Source organism: Fundulus heteroclitus, chromosome 14, assembly GCF_011125445.2.
Source record: "Fundulus heteroclitus isolate FHET01 chromosome 14, MU-UCD_Fhet_4.1, whole genome shotgun sequence".
Taxonomy (NCBI): Eukaryota; Metazoa; Chordata; class Actinopteri; order Cyprinodontiformes; family Fundulidae; genus Fundulus; species Fundulus heteroclitus.
In genome coordinates this window covers 24,612,091-24,629,991 of record NC_046374.1, presented here as the reverse complement: position 1 = coordinate 24,629,991, position 17,901 = coordinate 24,612,091, and the positions used below count along the sequence as shown (strand labels likewise).

At 42.8% G+C, this 17,901-nt stretch overlaps 2 protein-coding genes, 1 long non-coding RNA gene and 4 other non-coding genes across 7 annotated transcripts; 1 reads left to right on the top strand and 6 right to left on the bottom strand.

Moving 5' to 3' along the window:
- Positions 1 to 944: 944 nt before the first annotated feature.
- On the bottom strand, positions 945 to 5,595 carry LOC105926371. Its single transcript, XM_012862675.3, has 5 exons — positions 5,527 to 5,595; positions 4,822 to 4,857; positions 4,131 to 4,185; positions 2,408 to 2,572; positions 945 to 2,334 (listed from the first exon to the last, which is right to left on the bottom strand). The coding sequence occupies exons 2-5, from the start codon at positions 4,852 to 4,854 to the stop codon at positions 1,196 to 1,198; spliced, it is 1,392 nt and encodes a 463-aa protein (XP_012718129.2). The 5' UTR covers positions 4,855 to 4,857; positions 5,527 to 5,595; the 3' UTR covers positions 945 to 1,195.
- Positions 4,953 to 9,707, top strand: arl2 (ADP-ribosylation factor-like 2). The gene is made up of 5 exons (XM_012862704.3): positions 4,953 to 5,173; positions 5,894 to 6,004; positions 7,603 to 7,765; positions 7,987 to 8,067; positions 9,471 to 9,707. The coding sequence occupies exons 1-5, from the start codon at positions 5,109 to 5,111 to the stop codon at positions 9,603 to 9,605; spliced, it is 555 nt and encodes a 184-aa protein (XP_012718158.1). The 5' UTR covers positions 4,953 to 5,108; the 3' UTR covers positions 9,606 to 9,707.
- A 2,678-nt stretch (positions 9,708 to 12,385) lies between these two features.
- Positions 12,386 to 15,820, bottom strand: LOC105926402. The gene is made up of 10 exons (XR_001166235.3): positions 15,727 to 15,820; positions 15,480 to 15,533; positions 15,193 to 15,243; positions 14,483 to 14,516; positions 14,243 to 14,291; positions 13,897 to 13,942; positions 13,669 to 13,721; positions 13,325 to 13,344; positions 12,688 to 12,839; positions 12,386 to 12,495 (listed from the first exon to the last, which is right to left on the bottom strand). It is a non-coding gene; the product is annotated as an uncharacterized LOC105926402 (long non-coding RNA).
- Positions 12,574 to 12,645, bottom strand: LOC118565976. The gene has a single exon (XR_004932723.1). It is a non-coding gene; the product is annotated as a small nucleolar RNA SNORD31 (small nucleolar RNA).
- On the bottom strand, positions 13,785 to 13,861 carry LOC118565977. The gene has a single exon (XR_004932724.1). It is a non-coding gene; the product is annotated as a small nucleolar RNA SNORD31 (small nucleolar RNA).
- Positions 14,063 to 14,189, bottom strand: LOC118565978. The gene has a single exon (XR_004932725.1). It is a non-coding gene; the product is annotated as a small nucleolar RNA SNORD22 (small nucleolar RNA).
- On the bottom strand, positions 14,368 to 14,435 carry LOC118565974. Its single transcript, XR_004932721.1, has one exon. It is a non-coding gene; the product is annotated as a small nucleolar RNA SNORD30 (small nucleolar RNA).
- Positions 15,821 to 17,901: the final 2,081 nt, after the last annotated feature.

The following is a 17,901-nucleotide window of genomic DNA, read 5'->3' as shown; positions in this document are numbered from 1 at the left end:
GGGTTTCTGCAATGTTCTCACCAGGTAAAAACTCATCTTCAGAACCAATCTCAGCCCAAAATGGTGATCTGCTTTCAGTAATTAATCGCCGGTTATTGCAACCTTAAGCTGCAAAAAATATGGGAAAAGTGGCTCCCTCTGTGTTTACTCCACTGATCTTTATTATACACTGGAGTGCTAATCGCCCACTGTTAGAACGATTCGCTTAGAAGCCACCAGCCGGCATATTGGTACTCCCTATTTTCCCCAGTAACCAGGGAATATGTGCGCTACAGCATCGAATAACGAGGATCTTCTCATGTTCAGGGGGGGCTTAAGACTTTTAAGATGTCAAATGCCATATACTTTTATGTTATGTTCTAAAACTATCAAGTACTGAGAAAGTCATGTACTGAAATATTTTGCATGTTATTTATATAACATTTATAAATAATATACAAAAACATATTTACACTCACATATATATATATATATATATATATATATTTTTATATGAATAACATGTAAAATATTTTAGCACCTAATTTCCTAGTAGTTGATAGTGTTAGTACATCCACTGACTGTAGAATTACCTGTGAAACGTTTTCACTCAGCCAGAAAACTGCTTGTTGTTGCAACCAAATCCTGTGGGATTCTGTGAGAGTAGGGAGTAGCAAGATGGCGGCCAGTGACTTCAGTTTTTCAGCAAAATCAGCACTCCAGTGAATAAATATAGCTCAGTGGCTCCAGCATGTAACCAGGCGTCTACGTTTATAATGCCTATGGACTGGTCTATCTCGTTTTCCTTCCCCCCCCTGAGAACAGTGCAGCGGTTTTTCAAAATAAAGTATTTTAACCTTTCGTGATAATTAATTTCAAACTCACAATACGGCTAGTATAAGTGCGTAAATATCAGCTTTGCATAATATAGGGTATATAAATCTGGTATACTTTACATTGTTTTAACATTTTTATTTTTAAATATTCATTCTGAAGGCGTGGCGGGTTTTTTGCGCTATGTAGCGGAAACCCTGACATCTGTACAGTGGACGGGGAAAAGAAAGGGTTCCAGTCATTGCATTAAAAAAAACTATCTTTGTGATAAATCGACAGCTGGTATTTTATTAAAATACAAAAAAAAAAAAAAAAACAAGTGTGCAACTTCCACGGCCTCCTGTGAAAACACAAAGCAGCCGCGGCCTCTTTCAAACTCGGACTACAGTTTTTTCAGCAGCTGATTCATGAGGGACTCAAAGCTCTGCTGGGCCGACCTGAAGTCCTCCTGCGCTGCCCTGAGCTGCTCCAGCGTCTCCTGGTGACGCCGCTGGCTGGCCTCCTCCGACTGACGGAACATGTCCAGTATGTCCTCCTCGTCCACCGCCCTCTTGCGTTTCCGTGAGTCTGTGGGAGACGTCAGTCTGTCTCTCTGCTCCGTGGCGGCGCCCCTGGGTGTCTTGTTGTCGTCGTCCTGTCCCAGCAGACCTCTGCATGAGCCGACCTCAGAGAGGACGACGTCGTCCTGCGCGCCCACCAGCTCCTCCATTTCTCTGAGGTACTTAAAGCGCGTCGTCTCCTTCCCGGCGGATCTGTCGTCTTTTGCCTTTTTGTAGCCGTCCACCAGCGTCCCCCATTTTCTGGACACTCTGTCCGGACAGAAGGACGCCTTGAAGTGAGCCTCCAGCTTCTCCGCCGCTTCCTGCCACAGCTTTTTCTTGCTGCCCTTCGTGGTTTTCAGCCGAGCGTTGAGCTCCGCCAGGTCTCTGGGGGGTCCGCTGTCGTCCGCCAGGTGTCGGCGCATCAGATCGATGAGGAACAGCGTGTGTTTCCTGCTGAACCCGTCGTTTTTGGCCACAGCCGGCTCCGGGCTCGTTGCCGTGCCCGTAGGTTCTGCGTGGTTCTCCACCTTCTCCTCAGGTCTACACACATCTAGATCTGCACTCCCCTCATTATCAGACAGGGCCGTGTCGTCCTCTCCCCCCATCAGCTCGTCCATCTCTTTGTAATATTTGAAGCGCATCCTCCCCGTCTCCGCGGACCTGTTGCTGTCTTTTATCTTCTTGTAGGCTTCGACCAGCGTCCCCCATTTTCTGGCTACTCTGTCCGGACAGAAGGACGCCTTAAAGCGAGCTTCCAGCTTCTCCGCGGCGTCCTGCCACAGCAGCCTCTTGCTGCCCTTTTTCCTCTTCAGCCGAGCGACGAGCTCCGCCAGGTCTCTGGGGGGGCCGCTGTCGTCCGCCAGGTGCTGCCGCATCAGATCGATGAGGAACAGCGTGTGTTCTCTGCTGAACCCGTCCAGTTTGACGGTGAGGGCCGGTGAGGGGCATCTCTCCGCGTCCACAAGGACACTGGACTCCTCTGAAACACAGGAAAGAAAATTAATCTCAGCAACTTACTTTGTTTACCATTTCTACTGGTGTTACCGTCTTACCTGGCGGGTGGTTCAGCTCGCTCAGCTGCAACATCCTGACTTTCACAGACAGAGCCTTGTCCATGTAGTATGACAAAGGGTCTCCTGCCCTCTGGTATAAGGGACCTGGGAACGGGGTAGTCTTCAGGGGGTCCAGAAACATGTACATGCCATTGTCGACGTAGACTTAAAAGAAAAAAAAAAAGAAAGGAAAACACATGGTTAGCTCCGACTAACAACGTACAAAAATGGAAGTGACAAGGTAACAGGGTTGTAAGCCTCATAATTAATGTATTGGCATGAACATAGAAAGTGACCAAACACTAAATGTAAATGTAACAGATGTGCACAGTTAATCACGATAAAGAAAAATGGCTTGACGTATCCCTGCTTCCTTTAAGAATGCAAATAATGCAGAGGTCAATAATATCTGAAATCAAACATTTACCAAATGAATCAAACAAAGAATCAACCCCCTACTCTGTCACTGTCTGCAGGCTCTCACTTTCAGTGCTGCAGTCTGATCTCTGCCTTGCCTCATGGCCTTCTCCCCGGGCGACCTTTTAAATACAGAATAAAATATTTTAGCGTGGGAATGAGAGTTACTCTGAAATATCAGTAAAAAACCCTTCTCCTGATAACTGCTTGGTGAAGACCCAACATCATTGTCCACTGCTTCTGCTCTGTTGTGGCACTAAAAAATTATTTTAAAATATATGGAACGGTCTACACAGAAATTAAAGAGGGTTGTATTGTATTTATTCTCGACCATGAACTAACTAGCAAGGGAGGCGACACAGAGGTAACAATAGTATTCTTTTTAACTGGCTTACCGTGATACTGGGTTAATGAGGCATCATTTAAGCTAATTACTCAATAATGGGAAGTATTAACGAGGCGTCATTTAGCTAATTACTCAATGTACATGTTTTATTTGGGGCGAAAAAAAAATCAGTTTTCTACATTTGCATGCTTTGGCTGGTTCCGCTCATGATGCGTTGACAGACGGCTGGGAAAAACACGTTACCTCAGGTGAAAAAGGGATTAAACAGTCGTAGTGGCTCAAAACGTGTGTGTGTGTGTGGGGGGGGGGGGGGGGCAGAATGGAAAAGTGTAGGGGGGGACATGTCCTACCAGTACACCCCGACCGTTACGCCTATGGTTCCAAATTATCTGACCCGGAGGGCGAGAATTCCGACAACCGAGGAGAAATGGAATGCAGCGCAGTGATATAGTGCATTGAAGTCGGAACTAGAAAATCCCGGCTTCAATTTGGAAAAATCAACTGTAACAACTATAAATCTGAACCGAAAAAAATAAAAGTGCTGTTTGGCACGTGGAGAGTACAGCTTCAAATGACGTTTATAGAAGTGCCATGGACAAAACAACATCGTTCCTGGCCGTCGCCATATTGGAATCCAAAGCCTTTTTTATTCGTTTAATTTTGGAATCCCGACTTCTCCGACGGTATTAACTGGAACGCCTTTTACTCGGACTTACCTCAGTCCCAGCTCCTATTTCCGAGACAAATGGAATGCAACAATATATCTATTCGCTTCGCTAGCAACGGCAGCCTGCAACATTAGTGATTTACATACGCTGTGTTTCATACACACACACACAACGTAGAAACCTCACGTCTTATAAACACTGAAAAGTAGTACGTGTTCAGTTCAACACATGTTGCATAAGAACAACAGAACCGCTAAAAAAAACAGCCAAAGTAAGACAGGTTTTAACTCACTGTTGACGGAAGTAGCCGCCATCTTGAGCGCGGAAGTCGGGTATGGTTCTTTTCCACTGAGCTATATTATACACTGGAGTGCTAATAGCCTGTTGTTAGAACGAGTCGCTTTGAAGCCACCAGCCGCCATATTGGTACTCCCTATTTCCCCTCAGTAACTAGGGAATATGTGCGCTGCAGCATCGAATAACAAGGATTTTCTCCTGTTCAGGGGGGGGCTTAAAACTTTTAAAATGTCAAATGCCATATACTTTTATGTTATGTTCTAAAAATATCAAGTACTGAGAAAGTCATGTGCTGAAATATTTTGCATTTTATTCATTTAAATATATATATTTAACATTTATAAATATATAAATAACAATATACAAAAACATATATTTACATATGTGTATACATATATATACATATATACATATACACATACTTATATATACATATATGTATATTTAATATGAATAACATGTAAAATATCTCAGCACCTAATGTCCTAGTAGTTGATAGTGTTAGTACATCCACTGACTGTAGAATTACCTGTGAAAATTTTCACACAGCCAGAAAACTGCTTGTTGTTGCAACCAAATCCTATGGGATTCTGTGAGAGTAGGGAGTAGCAAGATGGCGGCCAGTGACTTCAGTTTTTCGGCAAAATCAGCACTCCAGTGTATTATATAGCTCAGTGTTCTTTTCCGACTCGTACTTTCGAGGGCGTTCCAGTTGACATTTCCTATTGGAAAAGGAACGCACAAAAGAGTTACCCATTGGCCAATCCCCTAGCTTCAGAGGCACTTGGCATCCAATCGAACGGCTGTAAGAAGCGAATGGACCAATCAGAAGCTACGGGTGGGGCTTACGCTACCGGCTGCGTCTCTCACGGCAATGCTGCTTGTGAAAGCTAACATCTTTAGCCTTTAAACCAACGTCTGCGTTCTTTAACAACCACAGTGTTTCTTTTAGGAGTTTTTCCTGAGGTTAAAGATGGGTTTGCTGACGATATTGAAGAAGATGAAACAGAAGGAGCGGGAGATGAGGCTGCTGATGCTGTATCCTTTTCTGCTACGGTTTAGCCTAGCTAAAAACAAGCTTGCTCTCCAGAACAAACTGCAGGAAGCATAAAACCCGTTATACCCACCGCCTGTTATTGTGGTAATAAAATGACAGTTTTCTGCTGCAGCACTTCTATTAGACGCCGCATGTTATTGTGTGTGTATACCATTTTGTACTGAGGCGGACTGGTGTTTTCTTTTTGCAGCACAAATTTATGTAGGTTATGACACAAATATAACAACGTGGATAAAAGGGGAATTCTGGGACTTTGTCTGTATCACCGGGTAGTTCAATCGCTGCTGTAGAAACAACTGAAAAAAGTAAATAGAAATAAAAAGACAATAAATACATTGCTGAAGATGCATGATCGGTTTGGTGGTGGGTCCGGGTTGAATCCGTGGAGGCATCTCCATGGAGGGACAAGATATCTCTGGGTTATTATGTTTAGGTCAGTCCGATACCACAGAGTAGCTCCCCTCAGACTGAAAATAAGCAGAAATAATAAATAAATGACTGAATTAAGGAAGGATAATAAAAAAAAAGTCAGGGTGGATGTAATTAAAGACACAAAATTTAACATATTCCGACATATATCTGTACGCAAAACGACCAAAATAAATACCAATATTTCTGTATGCCTCTCGGGGGAAGTTTCTGTAAATATGGGCGTGTGTGTCTGAAGCTGTGTGGAGTTGCTTTAACGTTGCTCCCTGCAGAGGGCTGGATAACGCAGGCAAGACGACCATCCTGAAGAAGTTCAACGGAGAGGATGTCAGCACCATCTCTCCGACGCTGGGCTTCAACATCGAGACCCTGGAGCACAGAGGGTGAACAGCTCTTTAACGTACAAACGCGGGACAAAACCGTCACATAATACGACGAAACCATTCAATTTGACAGGAGAGAAGCTGAAACATGAATTAACTGGGTTTGTTTTTTTTGCCAGCATGTTTTTTTCTTCTGGTCATGCCTGGCTTTTTGGTTTACGGGGGTTCTTTTTCTCAGTCGGGTGTTTTTGCTCGTCTTTGTTTTTATTTGTTGCTCATGCCCCGTTTCAGAAAGCTGGGTTAGTGGAGATTCAGAGTAATTTCTGGGGTAAATTCCTGCATACCCTGGCATTTCCGTTTCAGAAGGCTCAGAAGCCTTTACCCTGAGTCAAAGCTTAAATGTCTGATCATTTCTGGATTTAAATATTTTCAAGCGTTGCCGTTTTTCTCTGCTGTCAATGATTTATCTCAATATTCTCAGCCCGCACATCGCTCCTATAATGATATAACGCTCTCAGTTCAGAACAGTTTTTTTATGCTGCTCTTTTTTAATAATGTAGGTGATGCATAAAATCTTTCAGAGGCAACTATGTTGCGCTGTCAGGAATGTTATTGTTGCACTCAGTTGTAGTTTAAAGGCGTTCCATAGTCAGAGACCCACAATATTAATAAAAAGAAACCACAGATTGAAAGCAATAATTTAGTCTGTACCAAATTTGGGTGAATTCCAGCTCTGATTGCCCCCCCTCCCCTCCCCCATATATAGGGCTACAGCAAATTTCTTCACTTAAATAACGGCAATTATACTTCAAAGTAATGTAGAAATATATCCTATATGGTTAATATAAAGTAGGATGGCACAAATTATGCACTTACAAGAACTGATTTTTAGAAGGAATGGCTGAATATATCAGTTACTTCAATAACTCACACCATCCCATTATTAATTGATTATGTTGAATATAGACAATTAATGCTGTAGTTGATTAAGGGTAAACATAAGAATGACCTAGAACTGGACCTTACCTGATTAAACTGTATTTTCATGTTTTGATTTGGTGCCACGCCCTTTTTATGCCTGTCTGGTTACACCTAGACATGTAATTAATGCCCCCCCCCTTCTTTTTTTTTTTTTGGATGTTGAGTGAAAGTAGTGTGAGAGTACAGCTTTAATTCTCCATCCAATAACTCATATCACTCACTCATTGACTTTTTCAGCAATTCTCTGCCACCAACTCGCTTTTTCTGCAGCAATGTTTATTTATGTTAGTTAGGGTTTAATATTCTCCATTTGCCTTCATTAAAGATTTCTAATTCCGCTCGAGGGACATGCGCATTTCCAGGCTTCTTATTTCCTGCCGTTGCCATGATGAATCACATTATCTGCGCTCCATTGATGAGGGCTTCTTTGACGTGTTTAGTTACCTGACTGATATCACCTGTTCTGAAACCAAATACGGCGAGTTACGACAGCGCGAGGTAGAACTACTCCGGGTAGATCAGACATCTTTTCCTGAAACGGGGTCCGGGTGTCTACACTCCTCCAGACCTGGACAAACACTGAAAATAAAATCCATACTTTCCAGCAACCCTGTCCCCCAGGGAGAAACGATCCGCTGCTAACTTTCCATCTTGATCCCACTCTCCCACTCTTCCAGGTTCAAGCTGAACATTTGGGACGTTGGCGGCCAGAAGTCCCTGCGCTCCTACTGGAGGAACTACTTTGAGAGCACAGACGGGCTGGTGTGGGTGGTGGACAGCGCAGACAGACTGCGACTGGAGGACTGCAGGCAGGAGCTGAGCTCGCTGCTGCTGGAGGAGGTTTAGCAAACTTCTTTGTCCTATTAAGAGTCATGAATACCAGCTGTATAGTCACAAGGTGTCATCTTTGACCGTTTTGGTTGGTTTGCTTGTTTGCTAATAGACGAGAAAGTTGGTCAGAGTGTCACATAAAAGAAAGTAGTCGTATTTCAGAGATTCCAGGCAAATAAAACAGCCGCTCTACAAAGAACCAAGTTCTAACGCCTTTCTACGTTTCGCAGAGGTTAGCGGGCGCGACGCTGCTGGTGTTTGCCAACAAGCAGGATTTACCAGGAGCGTTGTCCAAAGAGGCCATAAGAGAGGTAGGCCCACTTCAAATGAAGTCAAGGGGTCCGTTCTTCGTACGTTGCTTGAAACATCCAAGATCAAATGACACATCCAAGATGATTTCATCGGGCTAATCATGATCCGGCTAATTAGGTTCTTCGAACACACCTGTTGTTTATGATTAGTATGGCTGGATTGAGTTATCTGAGACAACTGCGCGTTCATGCGTTTGTTTAAAAGGGGAAATGTATCGATAGTAGAAACAATGATCAGCAGCGCTGCTATTGGCTGTTCAGCATGGCCAAAGAACGCCCACAGTTTTTCTCCCAGCAGAACAACAGCTTGGAAGGTTATGCCGAATTTGAGTCAATTAAAACGACAGGGAACGAAGTCTGCTAAAACCAGGAGAGAGGGCTGGCAAACAGCAGCAGACAAATTAAATTGTAAATACTGTCCATGATAGATGTTTCTATCACTTTCTACAGTATGTATTTTTGCATTTTAATAATTTCATAAATACTTTGTTCTTTTATGTCAGAGCCTCCATGGGGGCCACTAGAACATGTGGAAATAAGTGAAGTAAAAGAATATTATACAAAATGATAGCCTTTAATTATTATACTGTATTTTAAAAAGCAACTTCTTCCTATTTTTTAAAAGCCACTGTTAAATTATGTGTTTGTCTGTTTTTAACTGCCACCAATAAGAAGGCTGGAAAAAAATCGGGTTCTTTTTACTTTTACATGTTTAACCCTTTTTCTTTTTTTTTTCCACAAAATGACTCAAGGTGCCATCTGTTCTCTATATTAACGGCATCTTCAACAAAAGAAAAAGTATTTTGACCTAAAAAAAAAATATACAAATTAAGAGGAGAAATTGAACTTCACAACGTGAAAAAGAGAAAAACTGCACTAGAGATCGAATTGCTTCAAAAGGACCTTCAGAGTAAATTCTAATACACCATTTTACACATAGTAGTATTGCTGACTTTACATAACTATCTCTTACTGCAGGCAAAAGATGACTTGCTGACAGTTCTTTATAAATAATTGTTTCAATAAAACGACAGGAACAAAGCATTATTTGTTTCGTCTTTTATTGAACATAAAAAAAATGGTGTTCCACAATTCTGTCCCTTTCTCTGCCACTAGGTGGTCCAAGTGCGCTGGCTAGACAGACTTCCCTATCTCCTCCGCTACGATCTAATCCTGTTTACATGAAATAAGCCTGCTCGGGAGCAGGCTCAACTTTGCGCACATGTTACTATGACAGCAAGTCCGGGATGAGTTTCGAAGAACCAAACGATCCAAGATCATGCCAAATCGTCAACAATGAAATCCTGCTAACTGAGTTAGCGACGTACGAAGAACGGACCCCTGATTGGCAGTCAGAGCGTTGCTAAGCGGGCCTACTTCCTGTTTCCCATGTTCCCCTGCAGGCGTTGGCTCTGGATGACATCAAGGCGCATCACTGGTGCATCATCGGCTGCAGCGCGGTAACGGGAGAGAACCTGTTGGCTGGAGTGGACTGGTTATTAGACGATATCGCTGCCAGGATCTTCACCGCAGACTGAGGCTTTGGTTCGGACAGAGCTGGACTGATTAGAAACGCTGCACTTTTTGTTTTGCCTTTATTCATGTTTGATTTTTGTCTAATAAATAACTGGTGACCACGATCCATTGGTTCAGACTCTCAGGTTCAAATCCAACCCACAAGCTTTCGGGGTGGAAAATGCACGTTCCTCCCCTGCAGGTGAAGGTTTGTCCTCTTTTTACTCCAGTCTATAGTTTAATTGGCCACACTGAAAGATTAAAGAATGTATTGTCAGTACCCTGCCTTCATAATTTAAGTTTTTAGCTTGTGGAACATACAAGTTAAAACAAGTCAGTAGCTAGGCTTAATAAGTGAGTCTTTGGCTGCTTTGTAAAAGAATCAAGATGGAGCCACTGCTCTAAAGGTTTAAAATGTGTTTGTTGACTCACTAACAGCTTTAAAGAAGAGAAAGCACACCAAAAGTATTATACGGTGTTGTGTTGGTTTAAAGTATTAGCTGGAGGCGCTCATGATCCTTAACTTCTAAACAAAAAAAATGCTTTTTTTTTTCCCTAAAAAAAAAAAAAAAATGCTGTGTAAGACAAGCCCAAATCAAAGCATGAACAATCAATGTCTGATTCAATTTGACACCTTTAAAGCCTAGAAAGCTTACTTGGCTGTAAAAGCTGGATTAACACTGCCAGTGATGTGGCAGAATAAAAAAATACTAGGGTTTGCCTTCAAGAGTACAGTAAGTGTTGCTGTTAATCTCAGAGTTCACATGCAGGTAGTGAAGTCAATTTTCAATAAAACAAGCCCTTAAAAAGGAGCTTAAAGCAGTAATGCCACCTGGTGTTTTAAACTGGAACAACGCAGCACACGGAGAAGTGTCACAGGTTGCATAGTCAGCAGAAGTGAGGCTTTTGTGCAGCAAAATTTAGAGTGGAGACCATTCAGCCAAAGGAAACGTATTATTGAACAGCGTCCCCCTGAGGCTGCTGAATGTTTACTGACACAATGCTGTTGTATCCTGCTCCATTTCTGGCTTCCATGTTTGCAGGCCGCTGCTCTTCTGCCAATATATGACAAAATGCTGCTCTGTCACGTCATTGGTTCAGGAACATGGGCAACACAACGCGTGCCATTTGTCCTCGGGATTTACAACTTTCTGGTCAGAAAACTGTAACTGGAACGGCCCTAAAGTCGGGATTCTGAGTCAGGAAATGAACAGGATGGCTCCAGACGTCGGCATTCATGATGGCTGCTACACTGTAAACAGTATAGTAAAACCTGACTGTAGCAGCTGTCATGTAACATTTAGTCATACATCTGCTACCATTCAGTGGGCACCAGGGAGCTGTTTATATGCACAAAACACCACAGCATTTATGTTTTGTCATTGTGCGCATCCATGGTTTTTCCTACTATCCGACGGGTGGAAATCACTGATCTCTTATCCACTGGAGTGCTAATCACCGTCTGTTAGAACGAGTCGCTTTGAAGCCACCAGCCGCCATATTGGTACTCCCTATTTCCCCCCAGTAACTAGGGAATATGTAACCTGACTCCGCCAGATAGATTTGCTCCGCATATCCATCTGGAAACCTTCTGTTGAAGTAATTTTGGGAAGGGGCGAAAATACTGGTTAGCTGATTGGCCTATGTTGGTGATAGACGGGCCAAATGAACCAATCAGATTCGTCGTCACTCTGTTAGCTCAGCAAAGAAATACTCTGTAATTCCGATAAAACTTGCTCGATAGCCACGCTAACGCTAGTTTCATCGGCTGAAGCCGCCATGTTGTTTAGACTGAACTGACGCGCTTCTCGTTGCGTCACACCTCAACCCGCCTCAAAGCCAACGCTGATTGGACGTTCGTTTGGTGAATGGCTCCAAATTTTCTTTAACGGAGAGTAGCCAGACTGATCTGCGAGTGAAACCTTGAAAGCTCGCGAGATCAGGATGGTCTCACGAGGCTAGGGAATATGTGCGCTACAGCATCGAATGAGGATTTTCTCATGTTCAGGGGGGGGCTTAAGAGTTTTAAAATGTCAAATGCCATATACTTTTATGTTCTAAAACTATCAAGTACTGAGAAAGTCATGTGCTGAAATATTTTGCATTATATATTGTTATGTATATATAAAACATTTATATATACAAAAACATTTACATACGTGTATACATATACACGTAAAATATTTCAGCACCTAATTTCCTAGTAGTTGAGTGTTAGTACATCCACTGACTGTAGAATTACCTGTGAAACGTTTTCACAGCCAGAAAACTGCTTGTTGTTGCAACCAAATCCTATGGCATTCTGTGAGAGTAGGGAGGAGCAAAATGGCGGCCAGTGACTTGTTTTTCGGCAAAATCAGCACTCCAGTGTTTTATATAACTCAGTGGTGGAGACTGGACTGCAAAAGCGGAGATGACGTAATCTGCGGCTCCTAGTTCCGACTTTCCAGATAAAAAGGCACCATTAACTTAATTAAGAAAACTGAGGATTGCTTGTGGGGAATTTTACTTCCATACCAGGTGAAATAACCATTATGGGTATTAAAGTTATTTTTACTGCTTTACTTTGGGCACTAGAGCAACGAGAAGCAGCAACTAAACCCCAAAACAGAAATGTTAATAACCTCACTGGTTCTCCAGCAGGTCTGGTGGTCAATGAGTCAAACCATACCAAACAAGTCGCCAAGTGCTCCACAACTTCAGTTCTGAGGCCTGTTGTGCAATCTACTAGTCAGAACAATTTTATGAAATCCTAGATTTAAAGCTTCATTACTGCATAAGAGCATAAAAACATGAAACCTGAGAATGTTTAATCAATATTTTATTATTACAGCATGAGATGAAGATAAGACAGAATGAGCACGTCTACAACTCCTCTGGGCAGACAGCGGTCTCCATGGTGAGCCCCCTGACCTGCAGGGAAGAGACAAATAAATGGATGTCAGACAAGACAGATTGTGGCAGGTAGATTTTCCAGGCATGTAGAAAAACACAAGATCAGAAAATACCAATCAGTCATTGTTATTCAGACTGGGGCGGTAATAGGAACTCATCACTATGCAAGTGGGTTCTGTCAGAAATGAAGCAGACGCTGGTTTCATGTACCTGGAATCAGTCTTTTCCTCTTCAGACTGTAAACCTGCAGCAGGCAGGAGGTCAGTGATGGAGCTGGGAGGTCAGTGATGGAGCTGGACCATCAGGCTGACTAGGGTAAATGTTTCTGATCACTCAACATTCATCACTTTATGACTTCAGAGCTGAAAAGGAAAGCAGCAGAGTGTCGATTTAAAGTGCAGATCATCAGCAGACAGGTGCAGCAATAAAGCTGAAGTGCAACTTTTAACCGGGATGGTGGTCAGAAAAGGTTTTCAGTCAAGACTCAACCAGAACCCCAGCTCCATCAGAACTCAGCAGGACAACCTTACACCTGATCATGGCCCAGGCTCCTCAGCGCCACACTGAGTCAACAGGGGGGGATACTAGCTGAGGTGGAAGCCCCCCACGACTGTGAAATAGCTTCATCACTTCCACCATCCCAGCAACACTTTGTCTGGTCCAAGTCAGAAGCTTACATACACCCAGATGTCCTTCCAATGGTGAACTATCAACCATTGGTTTAATGGAAATCATGTCATCTTGGGTACCAGATGAATATACGGTAAAGACTTCAATGTCAAATCAAGACTAAAGGCCACCAAGAAAGATTAACCTCAAATTCATGAGTTAAAAACAGAATACTCACCAAGATGAAGAGGATTTCCCCTTAGAAAAAAGGAAAAAAAAAAAAAAAAAAAAAGCATGACTTCAAAACTTTGTTACAAACATTAAATGTCAGCAGGCATATCAGGGCGATGAATATGCTGGGATTAAGTCAGAGTTTTTCTTCAGTCAGACCCTCAGCTTTAACTCCTGAATCCATCAGATCTCAGCAGGTCACTTTACACCTGGCACTGTTCAGGGTTCTCAGTGCCTGACAGAGTCAACAGGAGGAGATGCAGACTGAGGGGGGTTGATGAGTCCCCGACTGATCAGCATCGTTTCATCATTTACACAATCCCAGCTATGCCACCACATCTGCATGTTTACCTGCAGCAGAGACCAGGTGAGGCCCCACAGATGGGTTCCCAGCATCAGCAGACCTGAAACAAGAGGATCACTGGTCCGTGATGCGTTTAAGGACTTTCGGATTTACTGCCACTCATGACGGATCAGAAGGAAATACCAATCAGTCATGACTTTTCAGACTGGGGCGGTAAAACAAGTCATCATGTCTACCGGCGATCGTTAGAAATTACAGTATAGAGGAGCACCAACCTGGTCAGAACCTGGTCTGCTTCGGTCCAGCTGTCACGTACACAACCTGAATTTTAAAAAAAATAAAACAAAATGTCATTTAATATGGATCACCATGCTTCATGTAGCTTATTTAGGTAAAAAAAAAAAAAACAAAATGCAGATATTCTCAATCCACATCCTGGTTTCCAATCAGACCGTTGGTACCCCCAACAAGCCGTCCCCTTGTTGCCGAGGCAACACCAGTGGGTTCACCTTTTCAGGTCTGGCGTCGACACACGGCGTAAGACGCGTGCGGGTTTTCATCACAAAGGAAACTGGATGTGCTACGCCTGCTTTTTCGCCCTAACAAAGTGTCACATCTCACCTATTAGACCAGCAGCTAGGCCACAGCGACGCCACGCAGGACAGCCAACCTGTAGCAGCAAAAAGACACCAGGTCAGGGGACTCATGTGGTTAATTAAAACGAATAACTTTATTATTAATTTGACTGATGTCAGATGTGGTTTTCTCAACAGCAGTTCAGACGAACGAGATTCCAGATTATCTCATCATTTACAGCAGATGTGAAGCTAATAGATCTGCAGAGCAGACACCAGGTCTTACCTCTGATCACCAGGCCTCCATGCGGCTCCGACATCTATCAAAAAAAAGAAAATAGACATCAAATTAATGCTCGTTTCAATCGGCTGATGTGTGGAGGTTAGAAACGGGTAAATGCAGCTGCTCAGATGTTTGTGGAATTTTCACATCGGATCAAAGTGAGCTGAGTAGTTTTCATCACTGAAGCTGCATCAAGAGTGGAAATTAACACTGTACACACAGCGCCCTCTCCTGGATGGCAGAGACATGACACCAAAAGAACTGTTGCTACTTGCCCCACTTCACCCAAAGAGCCAAATACTTTAGCAGGAAAAAAAAATACAAATTAATGATACATTCTTTGTTACTTGATGCAGTTGAATTTTGCCACACAACTAGAAAAATCAGACCTACTGAAATAATGTAAACAAAGCTTGTCAGATTTCAGGATTACTGGTGAATTGTCAGGAATTCCCTCCCTGTAACAAATGTTGACCAATAAATGTTTTAACTGCATCATTGGGTCAGACATCTGCACACTAAAATATAGATCTTCCTACTGTGGCTGGTTGGGGGGGCTTTAAGTTCTGAAGGAAATAAACTAGTAAAACCCTTTAGATTAAAAAAGGTTTAGGCTCATGGGGTCTTAATAGTTTGTGAACTTGGCACCACACTGTTTTAATAAAGTGTTAATTTCCACCCAGTCTTTAAAAAAGGGAAATAAAAATCCTCACCAAGACATCTTTCAGGAGGCTGCAGTCAGAGAAATGGTCACTGAAGAGTCACTGTAGGAAGAGAAGAGACTGCATCAGAAAGAGTCAAGAAGCATAACCTGCTGCTCTGTTAATGGTCTGCATGTTTGATCAGGGCTTTGGTGACAGACCGCCATGTGACATCAGTCGTCCAGGAGTTTAATGGGTGCTAACCCATGTCATCCTTTCAAACAATTTACAATTTGCACACAAAAAAAAAAAAAAAAAAAGCCTGCAACAAAGTTATGGAGGCCCAGAAGAGCACCTACCCAATGATTGGAGCTTTTCTCAGCTGAGATTTCATGTCAGGCTTCCAGATTCACCTGCAACACATCAGGCAGGTTATTAAAATGCACAAAATACTGATGGTTCATTAAAAAAAAAATAAAGCTAAATATTAGGGCAATCAGATTAAAGTCTGACATCACAATGTTCAGGCATATGCTTGTCAAGAGTAATCATCAGTTTTATACCCACAGCCAGACTATCAGACCTTTAAAAAAGCCATTTACTTACATCCAGTAGTTTCTGACATTTTTCCAACATTGCTGTTCCCACTGGTGGATTAATCTGCAGGAGAAGGAGTTAATTAGATGCTGCCTTTAATAAAAAACACAAATCTGTGCTTTAGGAAGGCTGCTCAGATAAATAACTCATCAGGAGATTCAGGCATATGCTTGTTTGTTATAAAACTCATCACTACGCCTTTATAATCAACCCACATTTCACATGAAGGCTCATTACCTGCATGAATTGATTCATTCCTCCTTTACGGCGAGGTCCGGGACACATCTGTGGGACAGGAGACGATTATTAAAGCTTTTCTAGGCTGAAACGATGGGTACTGGTGCGTCTACTGGAGCAACCATGCTGCTCAGAATCTGGTAAAGGGGTTTCTTCAAAGTCAGATTCGGTAAGAGAGAGTTCATAGACTCATCACTGCAGCACGCCGCTCCAGAGGCAAAAATATTGGGTAGGACTGCTGTAACAATTATTTCACCCCCCCCTCACTGTTTTACACAAACACCTTGGAGGTTGAAATGGAGCCATATGAACTGTTGCATTGGGTATCGAAGGAAAATTGGGATTATTGGGCACGAATGGCCACAAAGAGGGTGATTTCAATTTGAGGGGGTCAGAAACGGGGGGGGGGGGGGGGGGGGGGGGGGGAAGCAATTACTGTAACCTTAATACAGGTCAGTTTAAACACTAAAAAGACCCGATATGGCAACAACAAGGTGGCTTTATTGATAGGGAGTATCAACCAAAAGCCCTATCAGCAGCCATATTAACTGTAAGGCTGAATCCCAATACACCTGGTGGGGGGGCGTCCCACTTAACGGGGACAGAAACAGTTCAGAAAAGGATAGGACGTGAAAATGGTTACAATTTAACAACTTAATGGAGGGTACATTTTCCAGCAACATAAAGGTTTCAAATTTATCTGCATCTTCCATTTTGCTTTTTAGCAGAAGACTGCTGAGCAATAACTATTCTTGTCAGAAATGGTGCGTTCCAACATCTGTTGCAGGATTAATCTGAGGACTAGGGAATAGGATTCAGCCCAAATCAGGTTCGATCAATAGTTACCTCCATCTGGAAAAAGCCGCAAAACTCCCCACCTAGAAAAACAAACAAGAAAACTGAATTGCAGGAATAAAGAGACTATAATAAGACAGTTAATAATGGCTGCATGCCACTCAGAATTACAGAATGAAGTGTCCTCATGGGATTATTCAGTGAGAGAGTTCAATTAGCACATCACCGTAGCATGAGGTGGCAAAAATACGTAAGGGCCACGTCATAAACGCAATAAAGAGGTGAATTATCAGGGAGAAACGGAGCCATTGCTCACCTTTAGCAGCTGCACGCGCCCCGCGTTTTCTCTCCTAGCAGAAAAAACAAGAGCACAGATGTTAGCATGCCAACCTAGCCTAGCATGCTACACCCCCTCCAGTCAGCCAACACGTGACTGAGCCATGCGACCCACCAGGATCAAAATTTGAAAATTACAATTATAAAATAAATACCGTCTCACATCAGAAGAATAAAAGTACAATCACAGTCATTCAGTACAGGTCTGTGAAAATTCTCATCATTGAGAGACGATGCTACAAGGCTAGCAGCGGCCACCGCATCCATCCGACTGGAAAATATATTTTAAGATGCAGTTTTGGCGACAATAGTGAAGTAAAAATATAAAAAGTGTATTTTGAATCAAGTTAAGAGTATTTTGCAGAGAGGATTAAAAGGATTTGAAGGCGGATGGTCGAGGATTGCCTTCGAGCCGTTGGCGCTGCACAGCTAAACGCAGCGAGGCTTCTGGGTTATATATATAATTTTAAACTAAATGCGAAGTGAAGCCATCATTCAGCTGCAGCTCTAACGCTGTTTTAGGTTATTTCTGAACGACAAGAGTGAAAATACTGCATTTCTAAGAGAAGCGTGTCAGGGCAGGGAGGCGGATGATCTTACCAGCTGCGGAGGTTAGGAGGAACTGGAAGAGGAAACCGGTCCGTCTGGCTTTTATCTCCTGTCGCTTTGACTCCTCCCACCGCCGGACTTTTACCGGGAAAACGACGTTATGACGTTTAATCTAGTCATTTTATGCTAAGGAAAAATATAATGTGTGATAAACACCACATTTAAGCAAAAATAGTGTGTATTTAAAAAATGAAAATCCTACTCTGG